The 26,663-nt window shown below is 40.1% G+C and overlaps 1 protein-coding gene across 4 annotated transcripts in view; it reads right to left on the reverse strand.

Annotated features, from left to right (window-relative positions):
- The window catches only part of KIAA1549 (KIAA1549 ortholog), a 148,112-nt gene that overhangs the window by 7,827 nt on the left and 113,622 nt on the right, over positions 1-26,663 (reverse strand). For 3 of the 4 annotated variants that reach the window (XM_042051283.1, XM_042051280.1, XM_042051282.1), the window contains exons 11-19: positions 19,409-19,611; positions 15,902-16,026; positions 14,727-14,741; positions 11,187-11,392; positions 9,186-9,409; positions 7,906-8,050; positions 6,067-6,300; positions 5,062-5,114; positions 1,531-1,676 (exon numbers count right to left, since the gene is read on the reverse strand). In XM_042051283.1, coding sequence (XP_041907217.1) covers positions 1,531-1,676; positions 5,062-5,114; positions 6,067-6,300; positions 7,906-8,050; positions 9,186-9,409; positions 11,187-11,392; positions 14,727-14,741; positions 15,902-16,026; positions 19,409-19,611 — 1,351 coding nt within the window. The remainder of the gene's footprint in view (positions 1-1,530; positions 1,677-5,061; positions 5,115-6,066; positions 6,301-7,905; positions 8,051-9,185; positions 9,410-11,186; positions 11,393-14,726; positions 14,742-15,901; positions 16,027-19,408; positions 19,612-26,663) is intronic. The other variant, XM_042051281.1, reaches the window with a different exon arrangement.

Genomic DNA, 26,663 nt, shown 5'->3' on the forward strand with positions numbered 1-26,663 from the left:
ACTGAAAGCTCTGGCAATGCCTTCATGTCAATTACTCAGCAGCAAAGAGAAGCCATTTGCTCCTATGGCACACCTTATTTGCATCACACTGGCAAGACCCTAACTCTGCAGACTGCCTCCTGTTCTAGGGCTCTGAAGAATAAAATACACAGCTCTGTGTGTGCTTCTCTCAGCTTTGCTTTGTGGTTAAATATTAAATGATGCTGTTGTTAACTAACGAGAAGGTCAGAATACACTGTATCTCCTTCCAGCCTGAAAGCCAACCTCCTCCTTTCTCCTTTTCCTTCCCTTGCCTCGACTCCTGCTGCTTTCAAACATATGCAAGGATAGCTGCCACCATTAATTGCAAGACACATGTAACAACATGCCAGGTTTCCTTCTTCATGAATTTCCTCTCCCAGGGAAATGTCATTTATATGTTTATTCTTAAAATTACTAGAATAGTATTTTATCATTCATTAGAAATGAAAAACATTTAACCCAGAGATACATAAAACTGTGTGTATGTACAAAAGGAGAGGAAAAGACAAAAACAACAGTGTGATTTACATGATGGACAGTCAGATCACTTTGCTGTTTTCCTCTCAAAACCCCTCAATATTTGAGAAGTTTGATATTTACACGTAATTATGCTGAGGAATAGAAACTAAATATATGAATTACCTCCACACTTTAAAGCAGAATACATATGAACATTTAGACAAGTGTGAATCAGAGAATAAAATAACCATCATTAAGCTGTAAAAGTTACTACATTCCTACTATTCTCATTCATTTAACATTTACGGGGAGATGATAGCAACTATCAAAACTAGGCTTCTGACATAAGCATATGATCATATTTCCAGTCTTTTTCAAGGAAGAAAATATTTATCTGGGAGAAAATTAACTGTAACATTTGCATAGCAGTATAATCTTTTATTCTTAGAAGTGTTTGCTGCTTAACTGCTATGTGGTGTTAGTATCTTACTCATTACAGCATTGGTGACTGCTATCAAAATTATCTCAACCAAATCAGGGAAGGTGATTTCATGTGGGACAGCAGCAACAGATAATACAATCTAAAACTAGGAGATACTATAATGCATACAATTCTACAAAGAGAAATGAGAAACACAGATGTAGAAAAGTATCAAAAATTTTTGCTATTTAGCATGCTGATTTGGGATGCATCAATTAGTTCATTTAGCACAAAAGAAGGAGCTCGAAATGGAAAGTTAGCGTACACTGTATGCTCTAAAACAAGTAATTTTCCATTCTTAAAAAATGGGGTTTTGTGAAAATATGCTTTGTGATAACCAGTGCTTGTAAGATACTAAAAAAGGGGCAAAGCACTTCCTTTTTCTGCAAGGTCCTATGAAACTAAAGTTAACCTCAGTTTGTGATCACTTTCTTTTGGGCAATGAGGACAAGGACCACATATCACATGTAGCAGCTGAAGGAGAATGATGTCTTAATGGTGACCTTGGTGTAAGAGATACAGAAAAGGATCAGTTATTTTACTGCATATTCAACTTAAGTGAAGTGTACCTGCAGTGCTTCCAACTGGTCGTGGCCGTGCCACTGATGGCATTTCCTCTGAGTATATCCCTCTGGAGGAATATTGAACCTCAGGTGGTGGCTGCTCTCCGTGCATTAACTCTGCAGGCTGAAGAAAACCTGGCCCAAAGTTCTGCCTGTGGAAAAGCACTCAAGATTAAAATAAGTGAAATCCCTAATTAGAAACAATAATGTAGGTGTACCTCTTACAGCAGTTCTTTATGCCTTTTAATGTAATTATAACTTTCAATATTGAGGAGAATATTTACATGTGAAAAATATATTTTAACAAAATTTTACATGAGTGTTTTTCACATGTTGCAGTCTCCTCAATGCAAAGAAAAAAGTTCACAGATCTTGAGATCTTGTTTTCCCCTTGGGGAGGAAAAAAAAACTTTCTTCAATAAAAAAAAAAAAACAACTGAAAAGTAGTGATGTAGCTGCTTACCTCAGCAACAAAGCTGACTCTACTCAAAGAGTTTCTGGGCACACACTTTTGGTATAAACCAAAACATACAAACTGCATTACACGTGTACTTCATGAACAATTATTACTTCATGAAGCATTCTGGTAATTTTTCAGGAAGCTTTCAAACTGCTCTTTAAGATTCATGAAACAACTCAAAGCTGTCATTAGCACATACGAAGAAAGGCAATGTACACTGAAATAAATGTTTCCTATCAATCAGGCCAGTGCTGGTAGTCACTGTTATGTATTTGCTAAAAAGAGTTAACAACAGAAACTGTAACCCATCTAACTCTACTAACTGTGTGAGTGTAAGTGAAGCAAAGTGAGACAAGCATCCAAACTCAGGCACATGGAACTACACGAAGTGAGTGTTAGGGATAAGTGCTACATGCCTTTTAACACAACTCCTAGGCTATGGACTGCAATGTATCCTATTCCTCAAGATCTCAATTTTACACCTTTTGTTTTACCACAAAATCCCGTGACTGCATCTAATTCAGACTAATCTTGATTTGTGCTTTCTCTGGAAAACTACCCACCTTCATATGACAGCCAGATAGCAAAGAAAGTTGACATAATAAATTGCCTAATAAAGCACAAACAAGTAATTGTAAATAAAAGTGCCAGCTATTTGGCATACAGTGTTACTAAATGGAGGAGTTTTAAGGGCTTTAAGCTGTAACAATCCCATTGTGGAAGTGCTAGAATTTCCCCAGTTCCCTCACATACAATCCCCACCTGTCCACTCAGCAGATCCAGAGGAAACCATTTCCAACCACACAAGCTAGTTAAAATAAATGCTTCAATGGGTAGGCAATGTTTAACAATATCACTTCTGTTATGTTAATCAGTGTAATCAGTAAAGGATGTGATCATCTGGCCCTTTATGCCTGGAGTGTTGAGCTGGAATTTTGAAGCTGATGAATTACTACAGTTTTTTGACGTTGTCTAAAGAAAATATTTTCTCAACATTACTGCAAATGTACTCTTTTTGTGCCAATTTTTCAGAGGACAGGAAGTAAATTCTTTACTGCTGATGTGTTTGCACTTGAAAGGTTCACACCTAATAAGCCTTCAGCTTCTCAATCGTCTTTAAAATAGACAGATATAGCTTCTCCTTAAACTCAAAGATCAACGTAAGAGTATAAAACCAGGATACAGCTCTGCATCTGTATCACACAGGCTTTCTAGTGCTCCTTCCTATTTCCAGACTGAAACTCAGCTTTCGATTTTTGCACATCCAAAAAAAAACCCCCAAAATTATCTCCAGTCATTTAAGTCGGGACATACTGCTCCAAAAACCAGTTTTACACCACAAATCCACTACTGCTAAGTGTCTGTTGCATGATGCAATACCCATTTTCTGGCAAAAGCTGTTCATTGTGCCTTTGTGTCTGCCTAGCTGTTACATGACCTAGGTCTTTTGCATTTGATTTTTTTCCCCAGGTTGGTTCCACCCCATTAAAGATGCTGATTGTGTTATTACAGAGAAGAGAACAGTATGCTCACCCAAATATTATTCCACGCATTGGGTACTTAAGCCAATGGACCATGACATTGATACATGCCACCTAATCACACTGACCTCAGGTTCTTTTTCCTTCCTCTAACTGGTGCACTGTTTCCATCAATTTGTTTATGACTATCTTCAGATTTTGAGAATAACTCCCACTGCACAACCATGACAACTCTTTCCTTGTTTTCTATCAAGCAAGCTTTAGGAAACTTTCTGTTTTAATGAAAACTTAGAGGAATTCTTTCTGTTAAGATCAGTGACTTTGCAGATTGTTAACTTTATCTGTCGGCACTGGCAAAGCCAGCATTTGAACTGTTAATCATGTTGCCATTAATTTGCAATTTACATAAATTCAGACTGCCTATGCCAAGGAATGATAAGCTTTTGAACAAAAAACGCTATCTTGCTCAGGTGTATTAACATGGACTGCAGCACTTCCATTTTCTCTGAATATGTAACAGGCCAACAAAGACAAAATCTCCTCAATAACCAACAACTGGTTATGCTTTACACTGGCAGTTTCAAAGCTCATAATCTTCAAGGTAACCTAACTTACAAAAAGTACACCGCATGTCATACTGTGTGCCATTTCACGTACACGGCACTCACACTGAAACTGTCACCTCCAGCCAAGAACTAAGCAGGGTGCTTAGAAACTCCCCCTTTTCTACTTGGTCTTTTCAAAATCAGGTTGCAGAACAATAAATAAAGGAAAGCTCTTCACAGGCATTTTACCATCAAGTTTCCAGGACAGTGAAGACTTGAGGTAAGTCTGATGAATGACACGAACAGCAGTGAGATTTCATCTCATATGATGAACTCTAAGAAGGTAATGAGAGAGCAGCACAAGGCCACCATTTTACCAGCGTGGCTGCAGCAGCTGGGAGAGGGTGAGACAAGTCGGACCACAGTGAGTACCATGACTCAAGAGTTCAGCTTCACATGTGGTTAAAGCACACAAACCAAATGTGAAATTAACGGTCACCTGGACAACCATTTTCTCCCCTTCACACAATTCTCCCACAGCAAGGGCAGGACAAGATGGAAAATTTGTTCTTCCCCTGATTTTATAATAATAGGGCTGCAAGGCAGACTTTCTCTGCGAGGGTCACTGTGCTCTGTCATTTGTTCTGAACTCGGTTAAAAATAGAATGAATCTGTTAGTCATATGAAAGCTGTTGTGAGTGAGTGGTGCCCTGAGGATACAGAAACAAGATGAAAGCAAGAGTATGGGGAATATTACATGCATCTGAGTAACTGTTTCAGGCTCCCCAAAAGCTCAGACTCAGTGGTTTACTGAATATTTGGAAGGATATCTCTATAGCTGAGGGGCTAGAAACACATTTCTTTTAAACAGAAGCTTGGATTCCACACACTATGCATATGTCATTTATGCTACATAAACACAGACTGGATCTGGACTCCTGTTACTTCTCATTTATACAGTACTTTGCATAATAATATACCAGGGCCAGTAAGAAATCTGGAGTAATTGCAAGGAAAATAATAAATGATAATTTTATCAGTAAAAAGCTACCTTGGTAGGAGACCTGGTGCTGTTGGCGGAGTCATTCCAAATTCCATGTATCTCTGTCAGAAGAATGAAAAAATATCACCAAATTAAAATTGAAATGCGTACCCTGGAAAGTCCATGGCCAGCCTTTTAAGTGATGAATGGCAGAGATCACTAAGCCTGTCTTTAGGTCTTGATGGCAGCCATAAGACCATAAGTTTTACAAACAACGGAGCACAAGAAGACCTGGGAATCACTGTGGGCTAAAGTGTCTTCTGTGTGATCAGAGTCTTAACTTAAAAACCTTCAGAAATACTTTTTCTCGCTTGCAGAAGATCAAGAGCTGCTCCAATGTCTACTTAGCTAAAAACCAAGCTTTGCATTTGGAAATCTTTTGACCTCAAGCAGCATCAGACTGCAGCAGAGAGACCACAGGGCTCAGACTCAACAGAATTTGTGATGACCTAAAAGATTATCCATGTGACTCAGTGCTCCATCAAAAGCAAAAAATCATACACAGGAATACTGCTTCCCTATCCTTCACTTCCTGAAAGCTTTTGGTTATCCTGCTGAAAAATATGACCTAGGCCAAATACATTCTTTTTATCATTGTCAAAATAGAAACTACCACACATACTAAAAAATAATAGTTTTACTCTTGGACACAGCAAGATTGACCTGTGAAAGATCCCAGCTGAGAAGAACTGAAGTTATCCTAAAGGAGAACCCTTATCTTCTCTTGTGGTTGAGATGGGAAAAGGGAAAAGAAACCAAACTACTTAGAAAGCAAGTTCACCATCTTGTGATGGTCATTCCTGAATTCTCCTTGTTCCAGGAATGTTCCACACTTGTGGTGAGTCCTGGCAGCAAAGGCACAGCAACAGTGGCCATGGGTCAACCGGTGCCATCTCCCTGCCCAGCGCCGCCTTTTAAGCCGCATCACCAATGCGCTGTTTAGCGCCCGAGCTGGCCCACGAGGTGGCTCCCTGCTGGGTGCACGGGCTGCCCCCCCGCCCCGCAGCTGCTTACCGGCTGTGCCACGGAGACCCCGGGCGGAGCGACGGCCGTGGAATTGGCTGCCTGGCTGCTGGGAGCCACCAGCGCGAAGGCGTCGTCCAGCAGCGAGTGCATGGTCTGCCGAGCCTCCTCGATGGACGGCTGCGGGGGCACGTACTGCGACACCGGGTGCGAGGGCAAGCCGGGGAACTTGCCCAGATCTGCTGAGGATGATGTCTGGGGGTCGGGAGGCAAGTCTGGATCGGACTGGAGGAAAGAGAAAGAAGGTGAAGGACAGCCACGGAGAAGATCTAACCAGCTTCCAAGCCCCTGTGGGCCCTCAGTCTGAGCAACACTGTCTTTGCCAGAACCACAGCACCTGCCCTTACCCTCCCCACTTCTGCATGCACATACACAACACCAGCAGTTCAAATACTTCATTCAGTGTGATCTGAAGGACTCTGATCTCAGGTAAGGCAGCAGAGCTTTGTGCAGGAGTTACTCAGCTATAACAGAAACATTGTGGTTTGCAAGCACGTAGTGAAGTCATGCAGAGAGCATTTCTCCACCCAGAAAAAGACAATCAGCTCTGTCTACATCTTTGACTTCTTTGCAGCTTTTGCAGCTCTAAGAAATTATTTCTGTCTTTAGCTTATAACTGCCCACATCAGCACTAACACTAAACAATTATCACCTCCTAGAAAAACACACAAAGGAAGCTGTTAAGGAACTAAGTGGTTACCTGCATGGAACTTGAACTTGGGTGCATCACCTGAATGGGATTCATGTAAGTGCTTCATTGCAGCAATACCTTAGGCATGCATCATAATTACTACCTGGGATCTTACCACATGGGCTTATTGTTCATCAGTGAGAGGAAATTAAACGAGCTTTACAGCAGCAGACTTATTATCAGAGCTCATTCTTACCACTGCATGCAGACTGCAAAATCAGTCGTCAAGAGGCACAAGCCTCTTCTTTATTAGGAACTTAGCATTCTGAGCAGTCTCACTGCAGATGCCAAAGGGGCTGAGCCTGCTGTGTGCCATGTCTTAATTAAACAGCTTCAGATGATAATTCATTCTACTGCAGCATGACATTAAAATCATCACACTCATGTTTGAAGGCAAAGGGAAACTGCAGAAATTGACATCAGAGTCACCTGACCGCATATGCAGCTAACAGTGAAACTCTTAAAATTATTAAACCATCTTTAAAGATGAGAACTGTCCGGGGGCTTCCAATATTAGCATTTGGCTTCATGAAATCTGCTTAGAAGTGGTTAAAGATGCCTAAATATTGTTTGTGACACGAACATGATTGAACAGAAGTATTCTTCAGCATCCTTCTTTTTTCAGATGTGAAACAAAATTAATTTTCAAGACATTGCACTAGAATCGTATCAAGTTACAGTAGTACAAAGACGTGTTTCTCTTTCATTAATAATTAATTCCCACATTTGAAAGATGAGAAAATTTCTCACAAAAAGAACTGAGTCTTCCACTCTGTAAGAGCAAAGGATGAAATTTTCTGTAACACATGAATATATAACATCCAGCAAATTGGACTAGAGTGAAACTATGTTCACAATATTGTGGAACATGCGAAGCAGACTTTCATGTGCATAACACAGTGGCATTAACGAAAACAAGGCTTTGGTTCTTGGCTTCTGTAATACCAAGGAATACTTGGCAGAATTTTACTGCTTAATAATGACAGAGTGTCAATGAAATCCTCATTTCACTTTGATTTACATGCTAACTACATGACTGAAACTAACCATATAGGTCATAAACAGAAGGCAAAAACCCTCCCAATGTCACAACCATCATCATTAGCAGAACATTCCTGCTATTCAAGAGACATACATACAATATATGCGGAATTATTGACTCCTGGAGGCCTTTTGTATGTCCCGTCACTGTCAGTTGTGATTAACCTGTCCTTTTCGGCATCAATTGGGCTCCCATTTATCTGATGGCGACGGCGCTGCTTGGGAGAACGTTTGGCACGAGAACTTAGCAGGAAGAAAACAAAAAGCAGAGAGAAAGAGAGACAAAGATAATCACACTTATTTTTGAAATTTTTCTTCTCATCCCACCCAAGGTTGAACTCCTCTGCCCATTTCCTCCAAGTCATCCTTGCCTCAGCCCCGTTTCTCTTCCCTTCCCCAGCTTTCCATGCTAACCCCATTAGGTAGCTCAAATCTCTTTCCTCAAGCTTCTCCTAATAATACTCATTGGCAACTCTCCAAAACATTCCATTCTTCCCTTAATTCTCTCCAGAGTCACCTCCCTCCTACATTTATCTGTCAAAGTTGCCTGTGTTCCAGCCCCCCAGCCCAGTGGGTGACACATCTGCAGCCACGGAACAGACCACACCGCCACCAAGCCTTTGTGCTTGGTACAGAGGGTTTAACCCCACCAGGCAAACCAGCTGAGGAACCCACGCCACTGGAGAAAAGCTACTTTCTATCAGTGCAGAAGCCCTCACAGGGTACCAGTGCTCCAGGAACAAAGTGCCAATATTCATAAGCCCAAAACAGAATGCAGGGAAAACCTTCTCTGCAAATACATGGCCAGGAAGGCAGATCTGTGAGGCTGACAGATGTGCCTCATAACCTTTAATGTATTCCCTCTGGGTAATCTCATTGATTTGTGAATTTGCCTTTAACATTCAGAATCTTTATGCTTTTTAGGTTGTTCAAGGTTTTCCTTATTTTGCATATTTCCCCCACCCCCACTTTATAAAAATATTATTACTTGCTGGTTATATTACTTTCATATATATTACTTGCAGGTTTCTTTTTTAGTGCTGATATTGCAATTTTGATCCCTCTACACCACACAAGAATTATTCAAACAAATGGCAGAGCAAACACTAAAATGTTTTAAGAGTGTTTTCATACATTTGGGCTTATTTATCAAGAATTCACTGCTGAGAACTTGTAAAAAATAATGTGAAAACAAAACATAGTGGCATGTACTGAAATAAATAAAAGTGTTTAGAACAACCCAATCTTTTTCACCTAGATAACTCAAATCCAACCAATAATCAAAACGATTTTAAGCTCTGACAGTTAAGAAGTACAGTTTTGATGTACTTTGGGTGCTGACTCCGAAAGGAAATTGTTCCATCTTTGAAATCCCTACCTCTTCCTGGGCTCTATGAAGACAGTAGGCACACTGCCTCCAGGGTCCAAGATCTTGTCAATCTGCATCTGTGCCTTGCGATATATTCTGTGCTGCTCTTTGGAGTCAACCACCACCACGTCATCCACCACTGGAAATTCATAGTGCCCTTTACGCTTGGCGCGGAGGCGAATCTTATTGCGGTGATGCTCGATCTCGGATTTATGCCTCAGGGCTGTTTGTATCTTAAAGAAAGAAGGAGAATAAAAAAAAAAAAAACCAGGAATATTTTTTCAGCTGTGTATTTTGCAAACTGGACTGTGCTGCTCTTCTGTAAACCTCTCCTCCCCACCTCTCTGCCTGCTCCTGCCTCCCTCCTCCCTCAAATCTCTGAAGGACTAAAATAAGTCACACAATTTATGAACACACTTTCCTTCCTGGATATTTTGTAGTCTCCCCATTGTCTCCCCAGGTAGATATACTATTATACACAACACGATTGCCAGCACAGCAGGTGTAATTAGAGGGAAGTGGCAGTTTGTTAACAAAAGGCAGGAGGTACACAAAAAACTCCTGCTGTCTGCTAGAAGTAACACTGCTCCGAAAAAATAAGACTAACCAGTCTGTAGTCAGCTATGCTAAGCAAAGCGATATATATTTGATCAACAGTGTTAAAATCTGTCACCCTTTCCTTTTAATGACCTTCATCACATAAGAAGCAAGAACTTAAAGAGCCAACTGAGCTCATAACTCAGTGCCTCTGCTGTGCATGAGAGGCTGCCATAAGCTATGCAAGAACACAGCAGCAACATAAGGGGCCCAGATCCCCAGATGAACATGACACTCTCAGCTCCCCATCTTCTTGGAGGCTGAGTTTTCATGCCTCTCTCCTACCTTTTTTCAAATTTCATGAAGTGCATCTCATTATCTGGGTGAAGCTATTCTAACACCGTAATATTTTGTAAGTCCTGGCCCAACACCTACTGAAGTCATTCTTCCCACTGGTAAACACTTGACCACCAGATTAGGTAGCAACAACTGCTCTGCCTGTGCTGGACTAGTTCTGGAACACATCTGCATCAGCAAATTAGGAACCAAATAAAAATTGAATTTTGTGTATTCGCTCACAAAAATTTAAAAAAAAAAAAAAAAAAAAGGCATTTATAGGACACAAGTCAGACTTGCTCTTTGTGTCTATAGTTAGAATCATATGTCTTCTGCCCATATAGCCAGATTTCTGTTTTGTGGCTCCTCTTGCCTCTCTATCCTAGATATATGTATTTGCCTCTCTTCAGTAAGGTACTGAGAAACACAGATTCTTAACAAAGTTCAGTTACAGGCTGTTACAGGCTGTTACAGGCTTCAGTAATCTTCCACTCTGAATTACAAAAAGATGTCATCTTACACCCAGTACAAAACCAGGATGCAGGTATGTGGTACTGTCAGGCAGTGTATGATGTGGTTTTACAGAGCATCACCTCTCCTCATGCCCCAGGCATGCTCATATTCTGCTTACAGTAATGTGACCCTCAGAGAAAGCAGGAAATTTTGTATGTTTACTGTCAGGTAAACACATTAGAAGTTGAAAGCAATGAATTGGGCTGCAATTTCATACCCCAGAATGTTTTGAGATAATTTCTTTGAATAACCAACATTCTGAGTTCTGAAAAGTAAAGGAATAGTGTAGAATAAAAAGCAAGGTGGGCCACATGTTCTAATTCTCATACATTAATCGGCACAACTCTCGTTAAGTCACGTCCTGCTGACTAGCAAAAGGATGCTAACACAAGGTATCCTGACCATCAGATTTGCTCCTCTCTCAGAGTTTAAACTCTGGTTTAGGCATCTCTTAAAAAACAGGTCAGATAATTTCTCTGGATGGAAACAGAATTATTCCTGTCAAGACTGAACTCCTCAGGAACTTACAAGGGACTCATAATAACAAGAAACTGGATACTTTTCACTTCCCTTTTGTCTAGGCATACAGCCCTCCAAAAACATTCAAAGCACTTTTAGAAATACCTCTTTATTAATTTTGTTGGTCTCTGCTATTCGATCAGAGAGCACCGAGTTCTGAATCGGAGGTGCTGCCATGGGTTGCATGGCAATCAGCTGGATCTTGCTTGGGACCCGTCTGCTGGCATCTGAGGAACGGGACATCCTATCCACATGTTCAAAGATAGAGGCTGAGGAGTGCTGCTCGTTTCCACTGCTGGTCTGAGGAGGTCCTAAACCATCAGAACCAATACAAAGTGAAGTAGTGCTGCCAGGGTTATCACAGTCACATATGAAGCTCTACAGATGCCGTGCTACAAAACTATACCCTGTTTTCCACCTGTATCTAATTTGCCCTACAGGCCTTCCAGCTGACTCACATTTAGTGTACAACAAGTTTACCCCGTGGTTTGCAAATTATAAACATTTTCCCATTATATTTCCAGAAGGTGAGCTGTCATTCTTTATGTCTGTAAATCAAGATCTTGGCATTTGCAAACCCCCAAAATGTCAATCTACTTTACTCCATAAAATGCTATTTTAAGTACATTCTGCTAATGATTCCTCTTATCAGTACTTAAGGAGATGCAAGTTGCTCAAATGGGGGTTCAAAGAGCAATGAAAGAAGTCTCAATGCAAAACGTATTTCTTAAGTGATAGGAGGGATATAGGAACAAACAAAAAAACCCCTAGAAATCCACACAAAACACAAAGAATTTTACAGACATTTTACTGATTAAAGCTTCTAAAGCTTTTATTCTCTGTGACAGGATAAACAGTTCACATAATAATAAGCAAGCTGCATAAATATTGTCATGTTGTAATTTGTTGGAGAGGTTAAACCAACTCAAATAAAATCAGCAAAAGATATTATGAAAACCATTATGCACGGCAGTGCACCCCTGGTCCTGCCAACAGTTAATTACTTCAATAGAAATGGGTCATCTCCCTCAAAAGACTTGAAATCTATAGGATCACCCCCAGTGATTTGCAGCTAAGCACAGATTTAATATTTTTTTTCCGAGTTAGACCTAAATCAGAAACTGTTATGCAGATGAGGCTTGCAAAAGCTATTGAAAACTTGCAAAATAACCTTTTGTTTTATCCATGTGATAAAGCCACAAATTCTCAAACTGCTTTTCACCATGAAATACAAGCAATGAGATATCAAGACTTGTGACTCTCCTTATGAAAGAACACAACTGTGTGGAGGGACGTAGTCCCACATCCTTGCACAGAGTTCTAATAAGGGGATGTGGTTCTCAAGATTCAAATCAGGAGGAAAATCTAATTTCATTCTGATACAGAATCAACTATTGATCAACATGATCCAGCTACAATAGACAAGAAGGGAAATAAAACAGTCACTGCTGTGATCCTGTTGCAACATGTGCTGGTAATGCAGGATAGGGTTCAGAAGAGGAGTGAATCCTATCTTCTGTAGAACATCACAGTAGATGACTTTCTCCTTTGCTTCCCTCTTCTAGTACAATAAGGGAGCAGGACAAGAAAGGAATGGTATGCTTTATCATATCCACAGCACACTACTTTTGGGCTGGAAAGCAACCTGGCCACAAGTTAAGTAAAATCCCTATTCGTATTTCTCAAACTTGATCAAAGTCTTGTCAAACATACATATTTATAAAAGGCATGCATCATTTATAAATGTGATTTTTCTGTGTAAGTGTTCTTGAAAAGAAGGCACGGTTCCATTCAAGACCTCTGTGTCCCAAATGTTTTTCAAGACACAGAGCCTAAATGAAATATATCCATCTCTCTTCTGTAGCTATTTATATCATCTTGAACATTTGTCATCTTCACAGCCTCATCTTCATGCATTTCTCAGAAGTGTGCAAGCATTGCCTCTCAGAGAGGGGCACAAGATATGTTAAACAGTTAGTGTGAATCCCTCAGAGCCATTGTGTAGTCAACAGAAATCTGAACTTCTGCATCCATCTTTCCTGTACATTAGTCATTTTTCCCCAACCTTTTCACTCTATCAGCCGTTCCCAAGCTCGCTGACCTCCAACATAAAATTTTAAGGTAACTTTCATATTACTTGGTTAATGAGGTCCAATATATTCAATCACACTGAGCATTCACTCTGAATCTTTATAATTTCATCCATAACTTTCTCTTGTACACACATAAACAAGTGCTTGGCAGGGGCCTCTGAGCTGAAAGGGTTCTTAAACTCATTTTTTACATCAGAAGTCCCACTGACAAATTTTGGTAAGGATCTACAGTAATATCACGTTACTCCCTTTTGCAGAAAGATACACACAAAAAACCCTCACAGGCTGCAGCTGACCTTTAAATTCTCTCTGTGTGCATACACTGAATGTGTCTATAAATACAAACCAAGATGGAAGAACAGAAAAGTAGATAAAGTCAGGAACTGCACAGCACTGCATACATACAACAAAAGGAGAAACAGTTTCTAACTCAATACATGAATGAGGTCCTACAGAAGTTCCAACAGAGAGAATAAGCATAATTTCTCATTTCTAAGTTCTTATGTTACACTATTAGTCACGTTTAGAAAATCTTCCCTATAAAACTATCAGATGGCACCATGTGCATGAAATTTTGATTTCAGACTAATTCAGCTGAGGTTAAAAAATAATGGAGAGGTATTAATACCCCAGTACTGGTCAGATCATGTTTAAACAACTAGATCATATAGGTCACACGCCAGGATCAATGTTCATCACTGCTCCCTGAGCTGAAACTATTAATTGAACTGAGATGTCAGGCAGCTGTGATTTCATATGAAAACCAATACAGCTGGAGACAGAGAAAGGCTACTGCTTCCTGCACCCTCGAGAGACACAGCAACCAAGGTTCATAAGGCCTCATCCAAAATCAGATAAAGTCAATGGGATTCTTCAGCTCATCCACTGGTATCTTAATCATGCCAGAGTATGCAATAAGAGATAAATTCCACACAGTTTCTTTGTATTCCAGTAGGTGATATCCCTAGGATGCAGCTGATGACTCATTGCACACAACCATGGAAAGCAGCATAGTACAGAAGGATGGACAGAAGGTTGGCTATTTTAAGATGGTCAGTGCTATTAGAGGACACAATCCTTATTTTATCACTAGATGTGTTATACATTATCAAAGACAGCATCAGCTTTCTCTTGCCCTATGTTTGCCATGACTCAATCCTGGCAGAGAAAACACTAGTTCACAACAAAATATTTGTGTTTCTTTGCAGGTAGCTCTTGTTTCATTTGGGCTTCCAGTAAAGACGTTAATTCTAACATTATCTCCAACTTGTTTATACAAAGCTGGTTTCAGGACCAACAGCTGCCTTAGTTTTGCTTCTTTCACAGCGATGTTTTCCTCAATAATTTGAAAGAATTGGGAGGAAAAAATTAGAAAAATGTGCTGGATTACTATAATTTGTGTTACTGAGACTTTTTCTATACTTCAATAGCTCAAAAGCAATTTTATTTTCTAAGACTCAGAAGACAAACTCTTCCACCCTTAAGACATAATTGCAGCTACTCCAACACCTCTATTCATATTTGTACTCAACTACCAGCTCTGGTTACTTACCCACTCTGTTTGCTCCTGACAACATAAAGGGAAAAGAAGAGACAACACAGTAATTATGACAAGCAAGTTAGCTAGAATGGCAACTGGAAAAAAACCACAGCAGTAAGATGATTGCATTTACTTTTGAATGAAATGCATGAACTTGGATCAAACTGCCAAATCTCAGCTGCACGAAAAGGGAACTGAATCTCCCATTTAGTAGAGAGCTCTCTGCAGACAGTGCCTCCAATTCTGAATGCTAAAAATAGTCCCTATGATTTGCAAACTAGAGGCACCAAATGCTAAAAAATAGTGTATTTTACCCAGTAAGGGCATGATAGGTAGAAAGGACAAATTTTACACAATCTCCTTGTTGCCTTTACCAGGTAATTCAGATGCAGCAACACCTAACATTTCTATACCAAAGTGAAATGTTAAACCTTACATAAGGTTTTAAGCCAGATAGAAAACGAAGAGACAAATATGGAGTTCCCAGGTAAGAAGAAACGGGAGAACACTAAAACAGAGCAACAGAATTGAAGTCAGATAGGTTGGAGGAACTCAAACCCTCCTGAGATGTTATATCAACTTTACAAATATATAAATATATATATTTTAGGGCACCTCCAAGAAAAGTAGTGGCACTTTAAACTGAAAGCAAGATGGTTCTTTATAAAAAATACCAGTGTTATTAACATATTAGCACTGAATTTTCATCATTCTAAAGTACAATTGTGCAGGCACTTTGATGATGTAATTACAACTCATTTGCAGAACTTTTACCTCTCTGGTGTCTTTTTTTTCCTATCACAATTTTGAAGTTAGTGTTACAGACACACCCCCGTGGTCTGAAGTCCTGCTGTGACCTCTACTGCCCATGTAACTGTCTGCAATTCTGGTTCCATGAGAGACACAATTCGGCCTAACTGGAAAGAGTTTTGCTGGGGGTCTGTGTGGGACAAAAGGAGGCAAGATTTGTTCCTGCTAAGCCATTTGTTTCAAAAGCTTGCTGGAATGAAAGGAATGTGTACCTCTTCAGTTTCAACTGAAGAAACTAAACTAAATAGAAAGGGATTTTCTGTGGCAAAAAGCAGAAAAATCAACAGCTGAAGATGAGTTTAGGAAAGTTGCAGCAGAGTAACTCTTCAACCTGAGTAAAGCACTAGAGCACACAAGGAGAAAAAAAAGTAACAAACCCTTCTTCACTGCTCTGCGTGGTTTGCCCTCGTTTGCAGCAGTTGATGGTCTTGCACCTTCTTCTCCAGTTTCTCTCCCACTGGATTGTTCACTTGCTGTGGATTCAGCATCTGATGGCGAAATTCTGCCACAAACAAAAAAAACCAAACAAACCAACATGTAACACAAGTTTGCAAAGGGGCACAATTCTGACATGCAAAGAATCCTGTGCTAAAATATCTTGTGAAGTCTGTTAAAATCTTCCTCTGTCTATAAGTAAATTTATAATACATTATCACAGCTAGATATTCATGCCACAGTGTTACTGTTGCTGTGTGTGAAAAATGACTACAACAGGATTCACATGTGACAATGCTATTAAGTAATCTTTCCTTTAAAATACACTACAAGAAAAAGCTCTTCATTTGTAACTAGTAATTTACCTCTCAGAAAGAGAATAATTGTATTAGAAATATGAAACCCATATAGGTAACCAGTCTAACATTCAGCCTTACTAACTTGCTGTTCTCCTGCTAACAATACAAATCCATGCAAATATTTTCCTGACTAGCAAAATGTAAGGCCATTCAAAAATGCTTCTTTTACGTATTTATTCCACGCAGTCACAAGATTCTTAAGAACATTTATTATCTAAAAATTACAATCTCACTGCTCGTGGCTTTTGTAGGCAATACAGAAAAATAAAAGAGTATCATGATTTTCCCCAACAAAATACTTCAGCTGCAAAATTATTCTGACAGTATAAAAATAGAAAAGATACAGGGCCCACACCACTGCCAGACACCAAAGGCTGTCTTTTCACATGGGATCAGCCTTTGTGATGGTGTCTCTAGTGACCATTTTGTCCTGTGAACACTCATATTCTATTTCAGCAGGCAGTTAATCATGGAAAGTGTGCACATGTCTGTGGATTACCTCATAAGTGCAGGATTTGCTTGGGCTAGATTGGTATCTGAACTAGTTACTGAGGCTCTTGGCTAAACATCAACCTGCCTAGAGCCCACAGACTAAGGTAACTATATGTAGCCTGACAAGTCCATTGAAGCTAAATCTGCTCCTTGCAGCAGGCAATGCTCTGAATTCAACTTCCCTTTTTCTCCTCACTAAATAATGCCCTGATCTGCAGGACTGTAATACTAATGTCACATCCCAATTAAAAAAAATAATAGCAGGGAAAAGAGGACAAATGGTCCTCAATAAGCTTAGAGATCTGCATCACTGCATCTTTTTCTATGGGGGAAAGGGCATGCAGAGCTATCATCTCCATCACCTGTGTCTTGGTTCAGCAGAGTATGAGGCTGGAGTTCTGTTTCCAGATCTCCTACGGACTTCCTGTTTCATCTCATTGTGCTCAGCATTCCCCTTCATACTCTTTTCTCAGTCTATCCAAATTATCACCAAGTTATAGGAACATAAATAGTGTTGAGTCAACATCAGTCATTTCTTCTAAGTGCTGAGGAATATGCAGTTGTATACTCTCAAGCCAAAACAACAGGTCCAACTCTCAGCTGGAGCTGCGGGATGCTGAGCTTTCTGAACTCGGCTGTTCTTGTTTGTTGTTTCTTACAGACACAGAACACGTACTCACATCACCACTAGACTTCCTGGCATGTAACATACAACCCTGAACTGAACTGTGATGAACTGCATCCTGCATTTCCTCAAGAAACATCAAGCAGCTAAATCCAACATAACACAGTATGATACCATTTTACATTTCAACTTCTGCCTCGGGGAATAAATGTCTCAAATCTCAAGCTGACATGGGAACAACAGCATGGCAGAGAGATGATGGCAACATCTCCATAGTTAAGCCTAAAGGAAGATTTTTTCTTAAGGGAATATGAGGCAGAAGAGGGAGATTCTCTTTTGAAAACATTTCAAGTGTCTGAACTACAGGTCAGTCACTCTCCCCTCCGTGCCTAGGAAGATCACGGAGATGATCGTCCAGGAAACTATGCTAAGGCACATGAAAAGTAAGAAGGGGCTTGCTGACAGCCAACATGGCTTCTCTAAGGGCAAATCACACCTGAATTACTTGGCCTTCTACAATGGGATCACAGTTATCATTAGAATGTTGGCTTCTGAAATTTCTCTTGCTTGGTTTTCTGAATTATTCTAGACAAAACACAGCAGCAACCTAAAATTTAAACTTTTTTCTTATGCTTATCTGCATATAAATATAGATGCCTTCCCTTCCCCCACGTAGCATCTCTGTCCTAGGCCACTTCTGAACTTTTTAAAAGGAACCCATAAACACTTGTCTTTCCAATTTAAACTGCTTTGTTTAAATTTATGTAAGCTACACCAAAACGAGTTAGCTCATTTGTCTTCCATTATTTTCCAGTTTTGCCCACCTTCCACTGTAGCACTGGCAGTGTTCTACTTAAAAGGCCTATAGGGAGTTAGGAAGACAGGCTTAGCATCTGGAAGGGGGAAACTGAGCTTTATGAAGCACACATGGGGTAGATGAAGCAAGGATCTTAAGACAACTGGGGCTTTAGAGAAAGCGAAGAGGGCTGAACAGAGGAGCAAGCTGCGTTGCAGAGACCTGCAGCTCAGTCAGAATCACCACTGGTTTCTTTCTCAGCTCATCCAAATCTGCCCTTGATTGTTTGCTTTTTTTTTCTCCCCCTGTGCACTATTTAATGGGTATAAGCACAGGGAATGCAGAGCTGGAGACAAAGAAGTGTGAGAGTGAGGGAGGAAGAAGAATTAGCAGAAACTGTAGTTCAGAGGGGGTCTTCTCCTCAGAGCTCTGGTTTTTTTCCCCACCTGTTACCTTCCTACTTATCTGCTTTTTTTTTGTGCACAGATCCTTCTTTACTGCATAACTTTGTTACATCATGTATCCTACAAACACAATCCTTTCCAGCAAGGGACAGTCACATCATATGATTACTGGAAAAGGTTAGGAAAATTCTGCTGATGGTTGACAGACACTTCTCCATTTATACAGCTGCCAATTATCATTCCTTTTTCAGAATAAGGCTTGTTTGCTATGAGAGCCACCAGATAATGGTAAATAACAGCATTCCTGCATATTTCCTGAATTTTGGAGATATGGCTTATTTTTGGAAATCCCGACTCTTCATACATGTATTGATCACTATTAATGTAATTGAAACACATTACTCTTTGTCAATGGTTTCCATTTGCTTTTAACCACCCACTGGTTTAGTAGCTAGAGATCACAAAGAAATTGCACTGGAAAACATACACTTGGTGTTTCCAGTAAAAAGCAATGACTTGACTCCAGTCAACTCAGCAGTGTCTTAAATACCCCTCTTAACTGGGTATGCTCCCTTTAAGAGAAAAATGAACACTGAATTCTCACAACCCTGTACTAATGAGTAGCGAGGTGTAAAACTGGTGGCTCGCTAGAAAATGCGAGTTCCGGAGCTCTGGAACAGTTGTTTCCACTGAAATTGCCTTAAAAATACAGCAATCACTAGCCCTTAATAAACTGTTGTCTACTCCAATTTGTTTTATCTCTGTGAACTGACCTCCCTCTGTGCCGAACAGTCTTTGAAGGCTTTGTGGAAGTCTTGGATTTGGGGCTGGGCACATCTCCGTTTTCAGATGGGGTAGTATCCTTAATAGGTCCTGGTAAAGGAGCTGGCTCATGGATAATCAGGACATCATCTTTATTGTGCTGGCCCAGATGCTGCTTAGCAAAATCAAAGCCTTTCACACTGGGGGCTTGTAGCTGTGAGAAAAGAACAAAGACAAAAAACAGGAACCGTAAGTGAACATGAGTAAAAAGGCTTTGGTTCAGATCTGCAAACAATGGCCACTGAGAGGATGGCCAGGCTATGGTAGTCTCAGGAATGAACACGAGAGCGCTAGGGAAAAGAAAAATAAACTCTCCACAATTCTGTCATCTTACTGCAGTATAAGACACACAGTTTAAGCTTCCAAACCAACAAATATAGCTAAAAAAGAGCCTTCTGATGCTGCTACTATTTTTTACTGTTATTTCTTCAAGATTTAATCATTGTGTGAGGAGCTTTTTGTGTACTTGTGAGTGCAAGGCTGTAGACACCTGCGTACAGACTGGAATGGCTACGGCTGCTAGGTCATATTTGTATTTCTTCCAGCCAAAATAGATGCAGGATTTTAAATAATTCGAATAATGTCACTGTTGATCTTTCTCATTTTGAGCTCCCCAAATCTGCAGGAGTCTGGGAGTGCTTGTACAAACACCTAGTTCATCTGATGAAAGATAAACGCTCTGCAGATCTGAGTTATACAGCAGCCTGGCGATGACTTGTCAGCCAGTACTGATGCCTCCAGAAAAAAAATGAAAATCTCTTAGGAATTTCATACTGAACAGACAGAAAAATATACAAAAGGCTTTGGAATTTAGAGAAATTTTCCCAAAGATCTTATTCAATAGGCATCTTGCTTGAGAAAGACACAGAATTCAGCCTTTTACTTTCATAACTGTATTTATAAAAAAAGCTAATCTCACCTTACCAATGACATGATTCAGACTTAATCAAGGCTCCAAGTTTCAAGCTCTCTGCTGATTTTTTTGGGGTCTTTGGTGTAACTCGAAAATCTGAAGAACTAATTAAGAGAAAGTTTTTCTTCAAACCCCACTCAATTTTATGTAGTTTGGAAGTTGAAAGCAGGAAGAAACAACTCCAGTTTTTGACGTGCACGCACACACAACCTGCTGCACACCACACGTACAAAACCCTCTGTGTGTTCCTAGAGCTGATTTCCTGCAAAGTGAAGCATGTGCTGGAGTGCATTTATGGGTGCGTCAGGTTCCAGATGTTTAAATGAACCCCCTTTCATAAAGCTTGGCAGGCCAACACAGCTAACTGCAAACAGACTCCTCTGATATCATGCCAAAGATAAGCTCGCCTGAGGAATATTCTGAAACAATCTCTTCAAAATATTTTCTCAGTAAGCAAACATTTTCCAAATGGTTCTTAGAAAGGGCGATGCAGTCGAGCAAGCCGCCTATTTAAACCAGTAGATGGCAATAAAAGCTCTTCTGTAAAATCCAGCAGTTTATCTGTTGAGGTTCTGGAGTTCATTTCTCACCAAATGAGTAAGCTTGTTATTTGAACAGATCTGGAGGTCTTCCACTATACCCATTTGTCCTGGGCTTTACAACAGTCCATTCAAGTCAGCATTATGGGTGATTCAGTCATTGAATTTATGCAAATGACTGCAACTACAGATTCAAAAAGGCACTGGGGAGCTACACTAGGTGAAGGTGTAACTGTGTCTCCATTTTTTTGAGTCACTGTCATCTAGTGAAGCCTTCCTGAAATTTCCCCCCTTCAGATGTTAAACATTTGTCTTCAGGATCTTGCTTACTTAAAAAAAAACAAACCAAAACCCCAGTATGATCCTTACACCCTCCACCAAATACTTCTGAAGACAACTTTCCACTTCTGCTATCGGAATTATATGGCCAGTTTGCACCACTGTGATTATTGAAACTTCTTAGTACCCCATCTCACTTACGGCCTGTCTGAAGCTATGTCTATTCTCCTAGAAGATATTCCTCAGTATGACAGTTGTCCTTTGAACCTTCAGTGGCTTCCCTTCTTCTACCCCTTTCATACACCCCCCTCCTGCCCACACAGGCCTGCTGATGCTTCCTGATGATCACATCCTCTACTTCACTACATTCCCCTCCACAGACTCCAGCCCCCTTGGCTCCAAAGATGATGACAGTCCTCACCATGTGCTGGGCACAGTTCTTCCACAAAAAAGTCTGGTGGTGTTCTACCCTTTTCTTATCAACCTGCCAAGTTATTACTGTTTTTTGAATAGTGTGATGGGTGGGGTGGGCAAGGACAACTGAAGAGACAAACATTCCAGGAATACTGGACTTACCAGTATGGCTTTACTTAGAATGCTGCATGTCTGAAGCATGAACTTCAACCTATCTCAGAGTCACTCCAGCAGACTGAGTTTGTAAACCCGTCTGGGAGTAAAAAAACATACAAAAATATAAAATTTTCATATTTTAACTTTGAATAGTCTTATTCCTAGCTGCAGTCCAACATAACCTTTCATCTAAGCACAGTCATGGGAACAGATATATTTATGCGTACATGCACATACGCCACAGCATATGTATCCACAAATGTTTATCTGCAGACAGACCACACAGCAGCTGAATTAAAAGGCTGTTAGTACTGCAAAGACCAGCACTCACACTGTAAGAAATGGCAGTTTGATTATCTGAAACAACCACAACTGGATCCTCTCACACACAGGCACTGCAATAAGGTCTCGAGTTAGAACATCCTAAGTTCAGTTCTTCCACAGGAACTCTCTTGCTCCCTCCCAGCCTGCTGGATCCTTGGCATATGCTGGGCCTTCTGCTATTAGTCAAAGTTGGGCAGAATGTAAGAATGTTATTTGCAAAACCAGGATACCCATCTCATTTCATGCAGAAGCTGGCAAACACACAGTGAAAGGAGAAGGGAATGCAAGGTGAGTCCTTCATGCATGTTTACAGCTGGGGTGGCTAAGACTTTAGGGTTTCAGGGACACTTGCTGGCAACAGGGGACAGGCCAATCTCAGCTTATCACCACCCCAGGCACCACAGAACCTATAGTTATATTTTCCTTAAGTTGGAGCTAGGTGAACTCCTCAGTTGGTCTTACTCTTCCTTGACAGGCAGAACCTTTCTCCCTACCCCACTCTCCTGCCTCTCCCTCTGCCTGCCAGCTGCCAGTACCCATTTGCAGCATCCAAGAACCTGAGGCTCATCACTCTTTATACTTTTAACACCTGGTGTCATAACAAGCTCTGCGTAACATAACAGAGAATAAACCCTCTCAGATTTACGGTACAGCTCTACAGACCTTGCACGTGCAGAACTGGTGTTACCCTCTGGGAATTTAACTGGTAAATCTCTAACAAGTCTTTGTCAACCCCATGCAGACATTTTCCTAAAGTTTTAAAACTTAAGTCAGAAACTAGTAGTTCCCCACAGAATCAGCAAAAGCATTTCCCTCATACCAAACAACCTTCTTGTTCCCTTTCCTTCCACACCCTGCACCCCCTAAGGCTCAGAATGCGCACTAGAGCTTCTCCACAACAACTTCCAAACTTCAGACAGAGCTTTTTATTTTCTCTTAACCTTGTTCTTTGGAAAACAAACTCTTCTTCTCATCTTAAAAAATAGTTTCAATATGAAACTGATACTTGAATGGGAATGGCCTGAATGCTTCAAGTCTTGCAGAGTTCTGTACAGCCAAATATTTCTAGAAATCTCCACCTAAAACAACTTAAGTTGGTATTACCAGCTCTATCCAACGTGTGTATATGTTTGTGCATATGAATGAAAAAAACATGACAGAAAAATGTGACAATACAGACATATATACAACATGATACATGACTGAATACGAAAAGATGGTCCTCAAAAAAATGATAAAATCACTTATTAAAAATAATATTATTTGAAAAATAGAAATACTAATAGGATTACTACTGTAGAAATAACATTGATATAAGCCTGCTTTGTTTTCTTTACAAAAAAAAATCTACGCTTCTCATACATCTCCTTGTAGACCACAGCAAGATAATGACTTTAATTGAGACCTGATAGCAGCCAAAATCCACATTTTCAGTGAGAAGTGTCTGAAGGATGCTGAACCACAACTCTGCTTTCTGCAAGACCAGACACCCGATTCAGTGAAATGAATGGTGTTACTCTTGACTGAAGATGTTTCCAACATTTTTGTACAAATTTCTGTGTGCCACCTGCTGAATTCTTTCTTTTCTTTATATCAAGTTATGTAACAGGTTGCATTACCTCTGCTCATCTTGGACTGGCAGTCAGGATACCATGTGTGGATCAGCCACCTACTACTCATATATTAATCAGCACCAAGAAAAGAACGCAGTAGCTTTTTAAGAGCACTTTTTAAGTTGTGCTGATATTGTTACTTGTTCAGGTACCTCAAGTCTCAGATGCCTTTACCCAGGACTGCACAAAACCAGTCTTGGCAAAGATTTCTTGTTTTAAATGTAAGTTGTTAGAGGTTTTCATTTATCTTAATATATTTGTGAAAGGGAAGGAGAGAAACTACTCTGAAGCTTACCACCAAAATGAACACGTCTAAATTATTGCACTCATAAGGAATTATATTATTATACAAATGCAGAGCCTGCCAAAATCTTAGAGGAAGATTTCATATTGGTAAGCCAAGAGAGTGTTTTAATTCTATTGTTACAGACTGAAAGAAAAAAATAAAAACCCAAACCAGTATTTGAAGCTCAATTCACAGAAAAATCTAATAATTTCTGCAGAAGCCTACAAAATTTGTGCCCCTCAGTCAAGTCTTATTGCATAAAAGCAGATAATAGTTTCAGTGTGATTCAAGCCACAGAAATATAAATGGTTGCCAACATACTGTTTTGCTGGATGCAGAGATACATCAGGAATGTCAACAACCTGTTTGTTGAAAGAAAGCAAATGCTGCTCACAGGTCAGTGAGTAATTTCAGCAGAAAGCAGAAGAAAAGAAATACACTTAAGTCAGTAGTCTCTCTGCAGTTCCTATAAGCAGCATTTGAATTTGGACATAATATGAAGAATAATGTATTAAGACAATTTTCTAGTGATTTTATACCATGGTCTTGCCTTGTTCCTTGTAGAGCCAGCTGGATTGAGCACAGGCTGTTTTCTAAGAAAACAAAGGAACTACAAATGTACTTTAGTGTCAGTACATAACCTGTGAACAGGACAAGAATCCCTGTAAAGAAGTCCTGCTGACTTACAACCTTACTATCATGCTAGCACATAGAATGTTACAGGATGAAGACACTTTTCAGAAAAAAAACAGGCAAGTGTACAAGCTTAAACACAGCAAGACAATGAAAAAGCCTGTTCTTAAAATTAATGTGGGTTGAAGATGTAAGTCAGTGTGATTTAAGACAGCTTAAAGCTACTAAACATTGCCAACTGCCTTCACAACCTGAGATGCACACCACCAAACCCTGCGCATATCCCCAGGGCACCAGAGCATAGGTTAGCGTGAATTCACTGCATTACTCCCATGACGCATCAAAAAGGATAATAATGTGCAGTTGCATGTATGCTTGGTAGGATCCTCTTAATTTTAACTCTTTTTTCACTATGTGTCTATTATCTCATCCAAGAAGTCTTCTTGGATCTTCCCTCAAGGATCATTCATCCATACTGGACGCAGTTCACTGTTCCACAAGATATTCAAAACACCTACCAGTTTACCAATAAGCAAGAATTTAGAAGTACTGAGGCATGTTCACCTTTCAGAGTCTCATTTTCTTATTCAGCTCATTTTTCTATTATCATTCCTACATAAGTACAACCTCTGTATTTTTGTCTGCATTGCTCTCCTTCAACATAACCCTCTTCGGGATGATAGCCAGGGACTGCCTGTAAAGTATGCATATAATTTATACATGGGATTCAATAACAATAATGCAGGTCTGATTTAAGGCACAAAACCCCTTCATTCATCAAAAAAGCATATTAGAAGATCTCATAGAAGGAGAGTTCTGACTCCATAGCCACCTTCAAAATACTGAAGAAAGACCCACTTGTATCCCTGGAGGTCTTTTTGTGTCATTGTGTCTCTTTTCTGACATGAGACATGATGCAACCTATTTGTACCATAAGCCGAACTACTTCCACGCCTACTTTAAAAAAAACTCAACACTAAGCATCACTGAGAAATGTGCAGAGGGATTCCTTCACTCGTTGCTGGTTTAGAAAATATGTTTAGGGACCAAAACTAAAAGAAGTCTCTAATTTAAATACCTTCACTTGGTAACAGTGTCTGTATGTAAAAAGAAGTGCATGAGCAATGACAGTTCTCTGGATTTATCACATCTTTCATGGGATGCCACCACCCTCCCACTACAGCAGTGTGACAACCTGTGCCCTCTCTGGCAAGCCTCAAACCAGAAGCAGGATTTTGAGACCTGAGGGCCAAAAAAGAGGCTCCATGTACAAAATACCATTTTCTTATCTTGGATCAAGTATTTCTTTATACAAATGTCGTCTCCCATTTGTCATCACAACAGCACTTTGGTCAACTATTACCCTTTCGGGAAAAGGTAAAGCAGTTGAGCAAACCTGTCCTTGGGGAAAAGAAACATGCTTAGAGTTGCTTGGGCTTCTCCCATCGAGCTTGGAAAAAGCAGTGCACTGTACAGCCAGCACTGGCACAGAAAACCAAAACAAGCTGGTGTACAGCCTCTGGACCTCCTTTTCCCTCCTTTGAAAAGTCAAAGCTATATTACTGCTTACCACCAAACAAATAGTAAGGAAAGCAGGAATCCCACAGAAAATACCAGCTCAGGAATTTTGCTTCTGGAGAAGGATTAAAAACAAATAAAAGAAACCCCCAAACTTACAAAACTTTATAAAGCCTGAAATTCTCAAGACACCTGTTCTGAAATATTTTCTTCAGACAGATTCTTCTCATGGATTTTCATCATCCCCCTTCTTCTCCTTTGTGCATTTCTTCCTGCCACACTAATATTACCATGACAGCTCAGTAAATTTCACAAAATACAAGAGGGATCATGTTGTTGAAAGCCCATAACTCTGAGTACATATATGCCCACAGGCTGCTGAGATAACTGCTGTAACAGGCAGAATTTTGTTCCTGAATCACACACAGTTTTAGCTTTCCTCCTCAGACAGAAATGCCGCTGGGTGGATACTATCTTAATCACTGTTTGTGAGGTTCCTTTGCACACTGGTTGGATGGAAGTGTGAGGAGT

Source organism: Corvus kubaryi, unplaced genomic scaffold, assembly GCF_017639235.1.
Source record: "Corvus kubaryi isolate FWS band 111438036 unplaced genomic scaffold, C.kubaryi_AGA036_p1.0 74, whole genome shotgun sequence".
Classification (NCBI taxonomy): Eukaryota; Metazoa; Chordata; class Aves; order Passeriformes; family Corvidae; genus Corvus; species Corvus kubaryi.